The 12,379-nt window shown below is 28.2% G+C and overlaps 1 protein-coding gene across 2 annotated transcripts in view; it reads right to left on the bottom strand.

The window, feature by feature from the left end:
- Positions 1-12,379, bottom strand: part of LOC107448829 (uncharacterized) — a 234,699-nt gene that overhangs the window by 85,323 nt on the left and 136,997 nt on the right. For both annotated transcript variants that reach the window (XM_016064181.3, XM_016064182.3), the window contains one exon: positions 10,298-10,432. In XM_016064181.3, the coding sequence (XP_015919667.2) occupies positions 10,298-10,432 (135 nt within the window). The remainder of the gene's footprint in view (positions 1-10,297; positions 10,433-12,379) is intronic.

The following is a 12,379-nucleotide window of genomic DNA, read 5'->3' as shown; positions in this document are numbered from 1 at the left end:
TATTAATTATATATATATATATATATATATATATATATAACCCGATTTTCAAATAAATCTATTCCACCTTACGAAAAATACATTGACATACTGTCAAAAACAGACATATGTCATAACTAATAAATTCAATTTTCAGCAGTATTCAATTATTTATCCTCAAAGCATTTTGATTTCCCAATATTAAAAAGATGTATCAAATCAAATTAATTTTTTTCCTCTTTCGCAAACAACTGCATCACAACGCATTCCCAAATGTTTCTATAAACTAATTAATTAAGTTTGGGAAATTCCATTTCAATCAAAATCTTTAGCTTCTCTTTTAGTTCTCTTCCTCGCTTGCCAAAGTAAAACTCTATTCAATTAATTAATTTGAAACAACTTAATAAAGAAAAAAAACAGCAAAAAATCTATTTTTTTAATATCTTCTTAATAAATACATAATTAATCAACATCAAACTCCCCTCTAAGGATAGTCACATTTTTTTATAGTTCCTTTTCATTTCAGAAGAATCGAATTATCATTTCTCCATACGCAACCTTTTTATTTGGTAAAAGGTATTGAGGAGGCGAAAAAAGTAACTGCAAGAGTTAAGCAAGTGGTAAAAATATATACGTAGATAAGGGAAAAGTAGATCTTGATTAAGTAGAAAGCTTTCTTTTCTTTATTTTCTCCCCTTAGACTTTCATTTCCATTTAGAGACCCGTTCGTAATTATTATTTAGGGAAGAGAAAATAGCTTTGCGATCTATTGGCTTTTTATTTTTTCGCCAATTGGCTCTCCTCACCTAGGAAGATATTTATCATCAGCTCGAATCAGAAATGATATCCCATATAAGTGATTACTGCTCGGCAAAAAAAGCTGATTTTTTTTTGTGACATTACGTCGATATGGTTAGACATCTAATGACATCTGGATGTCGAGTAAAATGATTTTGTGAATTGCGAACTCTCAGCGTATAATTAATTATTTCCAGCATAAAGTTAGATTTTATGCCCCGGACCTAATGAATAAATATCCTGAGTAGTTTTAACAGCTGAATAGTGTATGATAATAAAATAAAAAATAAAAGAAACAGAATGCAAGTTATCGTTTGTTTTGCTATTTAAGAAATCTAAAATAAATATTCGAAAATGCGTTATTTTAATAATATAGATGCAAATTTATTTAGATTGTATAGTGCTGTTTCGTGACGGTTTTATCTGAATAATGGGGCGAGATTGTATTCATTTTGAGAATGTTGCCTTGAAGACTAATGAAGGTATCGTCTTGTCTGATTTATTACGTCTAGTCTGATTACGTCTAGTCTGATTTATTTATCTGTTCTTCGCTCCAGAAATAAACTGGAGAGGATCTGGTTTTAAAATAGAACAGATATATCTTATATGAACACGAATTTTAAGTTACTCCATTTTTTATTGAGTGGCTTCAACTCTGTCATGCTGAAGTATGCATAACATATTTCTTAGCATTTAAAAACTAAACCCGTTGTTTGCAAAAATAAGCAAATCCCAATCCCCCTGACTCCGTTAGCTGCTTACGTATTATTTGAACTCCCCTTACAGCAAGCTACTCTTCCTAAAATATGTGAACTAGCCATGCTGGAACTGAAATATATTCCAAAATATGAAAATTTTCTCCATCTTTCAAACTCTTATTTGTGTCAATTTGACAGCAATATTAATACAAATCTTTTAAAATTTATATAGAATCAAGAAAATCTAAATATTCCTCCAAAATTGGGACTTTCATGTTTCAAAATTTTAAAACCTTGTTTCGAACTTAAGTCCGGAAAAACATGGTTTTGGGGGTACAAAAATCGCTTACGGTGTTACCAATTTTTAATTGAATTAGAATATTAATTAAAAAAAGAGATCAATTGAGAATCGCGTGATATTTGGTTTGATATAAATTATATTTCAGATTCGAAACTTTTCATCTTCCCAAAACATTTTCAAGGAATTTTCCCTAAAAAAAGTTTATAATTTCGTGTCCACAAGTCCATCTATACAAAAAAAAAAATTGGCAATTTCTTTCCAATTAATATCATGCACCTATCTCTGTTTCCAGATCGATGTCTTTAGTATATCATTACTGAGAAATGTTCCACTGTCTAAGGACTGGAGCAAAAACATGATTTTGAACAAAATTTTCGAAATTGTTTTGATTCTTGAACTCTTAGCTTTCTAAAAATACTTTACTTTTGTTTGTACTCTAATTATCTACAAATTTCTTTAAATTCAAGCTTTAAATGCGTTTATCTCAAAATCAGGTTTTGTCACATCTTACACCCACTTAAGCACGATATCTCATGTTGTTTTTAAAATAATTGTCTACAATTTTTCGTGAGTGTTTATGAGTATAGCAAACATGTTTTGAAAATTTGATTGCGAGAGAAAAAAATATACTTTCCTTTTTAATGCATGTTGTTTTGCAAAGAAATTTTTAAAAATTTTATTTTTTTTTAACTATAGTGATCCTCTAACTCAGTAGTATATGCATTTGCATTTAAGAAAATTGTTCAAAACATAGTGAATAGCCTTCTAAATAAAATCCCCGAAGGAGTTTTTATTTTAGGGGATTGAATTTTTTTTACAGTGTTTAGCATATATATCAAAAAAATTCTTTGTTTTACCTAAAATTGGTAATTTAAATGGCCATAAATTAATAATAATTTTTTTACTTGTTTTATAAGTTTTTGCACATAATAAAGCACTTAAACTAGTTTTTTTTAATTTTATATTAATATTTAAAATAAAAGTTGTCGAAATTAGTCTCATACCTTAATAAAATTTTCAATGTTAACATTGGTCACTTTCGAAGCGTCACTTTTCATCACTAGACTCGCAACACCATTTATGAGATGTTTGTGACACAGTATGTAATATATCGTTCTTATAGAATAGTTAGCACAACAATTGTTTATAATCTTGTGACAAGTGGAGACAACAAAATAAAACACGGATTCTGTTGGAAAAAAAGTACTAATTATTGAAAGAATCAGGGAAAAAAACATGAAAATTGTATAAATTTATATCATAAAAAAGCTTTATGCTCCCCGGTTAAAATTTTAAAAAATTTAATGTTTCACTTAATAATAGCAAGCATAACCTCCAGTCATGTTTGTTTTAACCCTTCCTCATAATTTCTGTTTTTTTTTTCTAAATATATTTATTATTTTTTATTTGCCCATTTCTATCTTTTAAATCATTAAAAATATTTATATTTATATATTGGAAAACCACTGTAAATTTCATCACAGTTTGATTCTTCACTCATAAGTATTTGATAATTATTTTTAGAAACTAAAATATTTTCAGCTGTCCTTTCTTCCATAAATGTTTCGTAACAGGTAGTAAAAGAAAAATGATTTTCATTACAACAGTTTCAAGCATTTTAGCTGCCTTTAAGTACTCTAAAGAAAATAATTGATGCTATATATTCTCAAACTACTTACATATTAATTTGTCGTTTCCATCTGGAAAACATGAAATTGCAACTTTCGACAAATCAGGATGGAAGTAAGCAGTGAATATTGATTTATATTTGACTGTATTCAACATGGTTTAGCTGTAATTTTTAAAAAAAAAGCCAAATTTAGGAACAAAATGCTTAACTTGATAAACCCAATAACATATGGTGTTAAATGGTTGTCGAGCCTTGATAATGCTTCAATGTTGCTGCAAATGTAGAAAATGTAATACTTTTATGTAATTGCATTGACTACAATTCCTCAGAATTGAATATTATCATAAAATTGTGACTTATACAGCATCAGAAAAACACCAAATACAATTTTTGAGTGATTTTGTTCCAAAAAAAAACTAATTTCGCTAGATTTAGTCCGAGAATAGAAACACATAAATGATCTTAAATAAAATGTAAAACCTCAAGTTGATTTTTTTTGTGAACATTAAATTCTCCATGTAGAAGATTAAAAATAGCATTTTGCCATCTCATGTTTAAAAGCAAAAATAAGAAATTCAACATTTTTTACTACCTGATAGGTTTGTTCTTAATCATAAAAACTCTTTTAATATGGCGCATAGCGTGTAGTAGTAACGAAGTAGCTTTTTAATGTCTTTCAAATAACTGCATGCGAATCTTTAAGATTTTCGTCTATACTCTTTATTATTTTCTTCATGAAAGTTTTTCACGTAAAAATTATTTCTTTCTTTTCTTGTCATTTTCATTAAGTAGAGTGGCATTATGAGTTAATTATCTCTAGTTTTTAAATTAAATTAGAATCTCGTTATAAAGTTCTCAGAAGTTAAGATACCATGAAGCATGACGATTCTCTTAAAAAACTATAGGATAAAAGAAATCTAATTAAATAATTTTACAGGCAAAAATGTTTAAAAACAATCTTGAGACGAGGAAGCCGCGTAATTAATTTTTACGCTATCAATAGTCGATTTCCATTAAAATTAATTAATGAGGAAGGCACATTTATTCTTATACAAAAGTTTGATATTTAAATGCAATTATAAGAATTATTAACTCACCTGTGGAAGACTATTACTTTTGCAGTTCAAAGTTAAAAACGATTTTAATCCCGCATTTTTTTAAATTACACAAATTGATAGATCATTATATCTTTGTAATTTAATTTCGTTACTTTCTCTTCTGTGAAGATGAAATTTTATGTAAGCTTTTCATTGTCTAATACAATAAAAACATTAACATGATCACAATTTTTTCACAAATTAACATGATCACAAATTAACATGATCACAATTCGGATTGCACTTTTTGTGAGACTTCAGACAGTACGGGACTGCCAACGAATATAGAAAGGAAAAGAAGTTCAGCTCTTAGAATTTGCTAACGAGATAAACTGCTCGGTGGGGTATACTATGCCAGAAAAACAATTTTTGGGTACGCAACATACTCAAATTTAGCAGAGCATCAAATATAATAAGATCCAGCGCATGCGCAAAGGAAGCAATGTGACAATCGACAAGTACCTCCCCCGTGAACTGATTTTTGGACAACTCTTCATGTATGGCTGAGTACGTTGTTTCCCGTCATTTTATTCTTTCTGTCTGTTCTTTCTGTGTCTGCACTGTGGTTGGTACAAGCCGGATGCGGAATTCATATCGACCAGTGATCGCCGGGATCGAACCCTGGTTTACCTCATTGGAAGGCGAACGCTCTGTCCCTTGAGTCGTCGCGGCTCCCCCATAAATGAAGTTCATGAACCTCTGCTTCTGTGTCGTAACATGTTGCTCTTTCCTTTATACATAATGAACCCACCAAATTTCGGAGGACTGGTTTACATTATGTCTATGGAAGCAAGCCTTCTTTCCCTATGTATATTCTTTGCTGAGCTATAACGATATCGATCAAGGCTCTGGGAATGAAAACAGAATATTTATATATTTACACGTTCGTATGTTCATTATACAAATCCGAAATCCTGAAAAAAATCGAACCAAATTTAGTGTGCATACGTTTGGAGGCACGGTTTTCGACCACTGTCCACTTTAAAACTCTCGTTCTCTCTCTGGTACACGCACTCCATCCCGAAGAATGGGTTTTCCAATGAATTAAGTAAGTGTTTCGTAATATCAGTCATAAGTTTGGTAGACTATTTGATCAAACATCTGTTTCATTAGAACTCTAATATATCAATATAATAATGAAGGTGACAAATTATGAGGAGATGTCACTTAGTTAGCATTCTGAAATCAATATAAAGCCATGTGTTTTCTTTATAATACTAATGCCTTTAAGGCTTGTTTTAATAAACAGAAAAAATTTTGAGTCAAAAAGAATAATGAAATAAAAATGAAATTGTACTAAATGCCAATTTATTGAGATAATTCTGATTGCAGTCATTTTTGACTATACCGCGTTGAGTATTACTATATTCATAGCTAGATTTTGTTACTAAATCAATATTTTTAAAATTAATAAAATAAATCAACTGAAAATAGCAACAAAAACAAAACAAAAAGCTTTTACAGAAATTTTGTATTAACTCACGATAAAGAGAGATAATTGATATCAGAGATAGAAAAAAAAATTATATTCATTTCTTCCACATAATGCTCATTTGTGAAAAATGATTATAAAAATATAAGAGTCATTAGCAATTATTTTTGAGAATTTTAATTGCGCTTTTGTACAATCTTGAATCTCATAAATTAAAATTGAGGAAGCAAAAAAAAACTAAAATGGTGTGCCACTTCAGAAAATTTAAAACATAGCTGAAAATGAGGTATCTGTTATATTGTATCACCGTGCTCTCTAAAAAAATATTTATTAAATTATATTCATTTGCATTAAGTCCCAATTCCGTAGAAAAATGTATAGCAATGTAAAAAAATATATTTTACATTGACTTGATTTATTTGCCAATAATTATTGTACTATTATCAATGTACTATTATATTATTGTATTTTTTGTACGATATGAAAATTCAATTGTAAATTCTATATCAAGGCTAAAAAGGAGGTATCTGTTAACACTTTAATGCTGAATTTTTATAAAATATTAATACATTTTCCAACATTTTGTATTAATTTAGGTCAGAATAAGTGAAAAATACTATATTTAGTATTTTAATAATTTATGGCTGTGAAATATCAGAAGCACTAATTTCTTTTCCTACGTTAAAAGAAAAATCTTCCAACCATAGCTCAATAATATTTCAAATTTGCACTTATTTGCAGTTATTTAGATCTAAAAGAAACAGTTACTCATCATTGAATTTTTTTGATCCTTAAAGTCAATTATGAAGACAGTTTTGAATATGAATGAGAGAAAAAATTTCTTAAATTGTAAAATTTCTTTATAAACATAATTCGATAATCAAATAATTTTTTTAATTGTTTCTCATTAACTGTTTCTAATTAATTGTTTTTTTAACTAAAAAATAACAATAAATACTTTTGCTTGTAATTAGATCTTCTAAAATATATATTTATATAAAAGGAACAACGATGATCGATTGGCGTCAAAGGTGCCAAAGGTCAAAGCTTTGATCTCCAAAAATGATTTTAAAACAGTTATATCAAAAATACTTATTTTTACTAAATTCGAATTCAGCAGGAAAATTTACAGCACACCTAAAAGAGGTTTATAAGAAATGTTACCACAGTTTAAAGGCATCATTACAGCAAAGGATTCAATTTTACTGCTTAAGGATTAATACTTACAATGCGTATTTCAATTCTTATTGTAATATCGTAATTATTCTTATGAATCGAAATTGAAATCATTATTTATACCCAGAGAAAATATTCCCATTTAAAATTACCGTTTTGCATGATAATGACATTTATGGGTAAAAATAATCATAATTTTATTAATAAAAACCAAAATATACAGTATTTAAACCATTAATTTGTTAATTTCTCCGTTCGTATGGTAACGGTTTACCAGAAATTCTGATTTTTTTCAAAATTATGCTTTTTATTACTTAACTCAAAATACAAAACTGAAAAGTAAATATTACCGAATAAATGGTTTTTATGCCATGCACTAAGGAAACATAATAAAATTACCAAATTTTATCACATTTGCAAAATTTTATCACGCATTACAAAACCATATTTTATTGTTACTTTTTACTAAACTCATTACCAGAGAGCTTAAGTAAAAATAACCAAGCTTTTCAGTCTTCTCATGGAGCCAGAGACACGGTACATTTTACCAAACTCTGATAGTTTTGATCATATTTGTTTTCTCAGTGTCCAGAATATATGGTGGACTTTCCAAATGTAATAATATAAAATACTCCTTAAATCTGTTTTTTTTTTAATTATAGAATTCCCGGAACATCACTTTAACTTATTATTGTTCACAATAGTTGGTACCAACTTAGAGAAGTATTCGCAATTCTGGTGCTACATAAGACAATAGCGTGATTTATTTAAAAACAGCGTAGGAAATACATTATTTTTTCAATAATTTCTGAATAAAGCATTATACTTTTAGCTTATCTTTCTATTTTAGGATGGATATTAAATCTAAAAATATTGCACTAAAAAAAACATCTTTTGAAGCTAAACATAATCTCTAACAGATGTTGTTTTTCCCAAAAGAAATAATTCCTAATCATTTTTATAAGTGAACGTCGTAAATTTGTTTCCCCGATCACAAGTTTTTTTGACATTTAACCGAGAGATGGCGTTTCAAAAACAAAAATGTTCGAGAAAAGCAAACAGTCAATAAGTTCCAAAAAAAAGTACTGTAAACACGAGCATCGCGAAAAAGCTAAGTGGAATAACACAAACTTGAGAGACTATGAAAATGAGGAAGGCAAAAAATATTTTGCTTCTCGCCGACTGAAATTTTCAGACGTCGGAGAGATGCGCCATATTTACCTATGGTGTACTTAAAAAAAATCCATAGGAGTAAAGTAAATACGCGATGCAAGTCTTAGTGGTCCGAAGAACTCTTTTTCGACGAATATATGAATTTTTGTGTGATTGTTTTGCATCGATATTGTTTTTATTATGAAGAAAAATATTCTTAACGCTTCGAGTCAAATTTCAGTTTGGCAGGAATTTTTAAATTATTATAAAAAAAGATTTAAAAAAATGCATAGGGTTATTTTGCACAAGTAGTTTTTGAATAGTCTATGAAATTGTGGCAAACTCTTGAGAAGATGAACAAACGAAATTATTTTCTCTAAAAAATTAAATTGTGAAAATATTCATAGGATTTGATTTCACACGGAGAAAAAATTCTATCAAAATGACAGTACTCTATGGTAATGGCATTACTGATCATATTAGTGAGAAAGATAAGCTTTATCGATCTTGCTTGTGTAATATTTGCATGAAACATAAATCAAATTCAATTTTTACTAAGTTCATAACAAATTGGAATAGTGCTTTCCCAACATTAAGTGAACATAACTATTTTAAGTATCACTACCATGTCGCAACAATAGACTAATATTTCCGGAGAAATTTTTTTTAATTGATAAAGAGTAATTTATTCATAATAGTAAACTTAGAAATGTAGCTTAAGATTGCTTAGATACAAGGAGAAAATAATTCTGCTAAAATTACTGAACAGTATGGTAATGACATTTCTGGTAAAAAAAAAAAAAAAAAAAAAAAAAAAAAAAAAAAAAAAAACTCTGGTATCGAAAACTAAAATATACGGTATTTAAAGCATTCATTTCATATATTTTTCTTTCATATGGTAACGATTTATCGGAAGTACTGGCTCTAAAAATTATGGTTAATATTAACTCATATTTATTAAAAAATACAAAGTAAATTTAGCAAAAAAATGATTTTCATAAAGACTTTGAGTGTCTTGATAAAATTATCAAATTTACTCAATTTCATCGCATATTATAAAGCCATATTTTATCATTAATTTTACCGAAATCATTATCAAATCGCTTCAGAAAAAATTTCACGAGCTTTTTCATGTTCCCATAGAACCAGAAACACAGTAAATTTTATCATATTTTGGTAGTTTTGCAACTCTTTTCTCAATTTTTGCAAACTTTTTTCTCAGTGTACATGCCTTTACGTGACTAATTAAGATTTGAATAGTCTCACAAATTAATACAGAAAGTATTTTGTTTTTCTAGGAAATTAATATTTAGTTGGGATCATGACAAAAAAACGAGTCTCGACAACTTCCACTTTAGTAAATTTTATGATTTTATGATACTTTGTCAACACACAAATGTGAATGACATGCATAAATTGACTAGAACAGTATAAGATTTTATTTTTATATATAGTATTGTATTCCGAATAGTGACCGTTACCCTTTAAATTAGTTGATCTCAAAAGTTACTTTTCGGTGCATTCAAGATTTTTTTTCGATGCTGTGAAATCAAAGGGAAATAAAATAAAATTCTTTGCAAATTTATTCCAAAAAACATCTTTGGAAACCTAAAGATTTACCAGAATCTAAACTACGAAAACGAAAACAAGAAAAATGAAAGATGACACTGAATTGCATGGAGGTCTCAGTTAGAGGACTTTCGCCACGCATTCAGTGCAAATTTAACATGATGCTTCATATTCAGAGATGTGTAATAAATAAGAAAAAAGAAATATACTAAAGAATAAAAGCATTATAATGATAAAAATGAAGAAAATCTCAAAACATATTCAAGCGACTTCTTTCCCCATATTTAAATATTCCAATTGATTTCCCATTTTCAATGTTCAATATTTTTCTTTTTTTAATTTCCAAAATAAAACTAAGGAAATATAAGGTTATATGTATTGATAAACATTTCTAATATGTAGAATTTCAAATTAAATATTCTGAGCTTTGATTACTAAAAATGAGTCTTAGTTAGTTAAACTTACCAATAGTAGATCCGTACATATGATACCAAAATAAAAAGCATCCTCCACTTTTATGTTCTGAATAAACTGGTGAAAAAAGACGAGATATGTCATTAGGTTTTCTCGGAGAAGATACTTCTTGATACAAGTAAAAACCTGAAAAAAATGCAAGAACATGTATTAAATAACAAGAATAGCCTATATGCCTATTTCACCAACTGTATGTAAAAATTATAAGAAAAAAATCATAGTTTGAAATGTTTGGTGAATAAATTTGAATTTTAATACATTTTTAGATTTTTTAATAGTCTAAACGTTAAAATGGCATTTTGCCTAATCATTTTCTATGATTGAAAAAAAAATTTAAAAATCAATTTTAATATCAGCATAGAAAAAGCATTTTTCCTCAATGCATAACTAATTAATGAAATATTTAGCAAAATTAATATTATTCTTATAACTTCGAGTTTGGAACTCAAGAAAAATATTTAAAAAATATTTAAAAAAAACCTTTCCTAATATCTATAGTTAATTATTAGTTAAAGCGTGAGAACTTAATTTATTCAACAATGGAAAGGGTAATATTTTGTACTGTGTATACTAAAGCAAAAAAAAGGTAAATAAAACACAAATGAAAGTACATGACCTGACATATTATAGTTTCAGAGTTAACGGATATAAGTTCAATTCCCTCACACCTGTTTCTTATATCCCCATTGTTATATCCTCGTTCAAACTTACTTCTCTCTCCCTATTGGTTAAACTACTTTACACGCGTTTCTCTCTTTACTTCTCCATCTTCATTTGACGTTTAGACACTGAGGAAGGATCTTGTTTATAAAACTGAAACAATAGTATGTCAATTCATGAACTTTGATTTGTGCTTTATTCGCGTTCTTTTTTTCTTTTCCTTTTTTTTTGTTGTTGCTCAAATGTAATTTATTAATTATTGATAATATGTTTTACTACATAATTCATTATTTTATCAAAATAGAAGTAAAACTCACAATGATATATGTTACCTAAATTCCATTTTTCTGCTAACGAATTATTGTTAGGTTATTTCAACTTAAAGTTGACCACAATTATTTAACTGTGTAATGGTCATTTTCAGACAGTAGATATCAAGTAAATGTATACAAATAATTTTAAATATTGAAGAATGTAAAATAGCGAATGATTAAGAAAAACTTGATTGAGCTATAAAACCTTTAAAATTAGACCAATTTGTATCCAATTAAGAATGTTTTGAATTATAATGTAAGACTAAATATTATTATAGCTGCACTGTGTGATTGAAAATAAATCAAAATCACAGCTCATAAATTAGTGAAATAAATGTAAACAACCACTGTTTTTTTAATTTTTATTATGAACAATTTTTGAGAAACTAAAAAAATGCAAAAGAAAAGTATTAAAATTAAAACTTCTTAAACTTGAACTAAAACCCACTTTATTTCAACATCTTATTTAGATTACAGCAAATTTGCATGATATCGTTCATCGTTGAACAAAATTTTATGAAAGAATACACCACAAACCTTGTTTAACTGCAAAAAATTGAACTAAAATTTCATAAATAAATGGAACCCAAATATTTTCTGATAAATTTAGCTTCTTCAGCTCAAAGATAAAATCTTTATTTTAACCAATAAATAAATTTATTACAATGAAATTACATGGCTTCAAGAATCATAATATCGGGAATGGTATAAAATATAGGCTTACAGTACGAAAAATATGTGGTCCAAACTACCAGAATATAGCAAAATTAACCATGCTTGGGGCTCTATGGGCACAACAAAAAAACTCGGCAGTATTTGAAGTAGGGCTTTGGTAATGATTTTTGAAAAATTATCAATAAAATTTTGCTGTTCAATCTGCGCTTAAATTTTGTAAACGTAGTAAAATTTAGCAATTTATCATTAGCCGCGATGGCTCAGGGAATAGAGCGTTCACCTTCCAATGAGGTGAACCGGGAATCGATCCCGGCAATAGCTGGTCGATAGGAATTCCGCATCCGGCTTGCACCGACCGCAGTGCTGACGCGAAATATCATCAGTGGTTGACGGATCATGGGTTAGAGTCCCCATGCCGTCAGGC

The sequence above is a fragment of the Parasteatoda tepidariorum genome, chromosome 2 (assembly GCF_043381705.1).
Source record: "Parasteatoda tepidariorum isolate YZ-2023 chromosome 2, CAS_Ptep_4.0, whole genome shotgun sequence".
Taxonomy (NCBI): Eukaryota; Metazoa; Arthropoda; class Arachnida; order Araneae; family Theridiidae; genus Parasteatoda; species Parasteatoda tepidariorum.
Note: the sequence above shows the minus strand (reverse complement) of the source record. Positions and strands in the feature narration are given on the sequence as shown.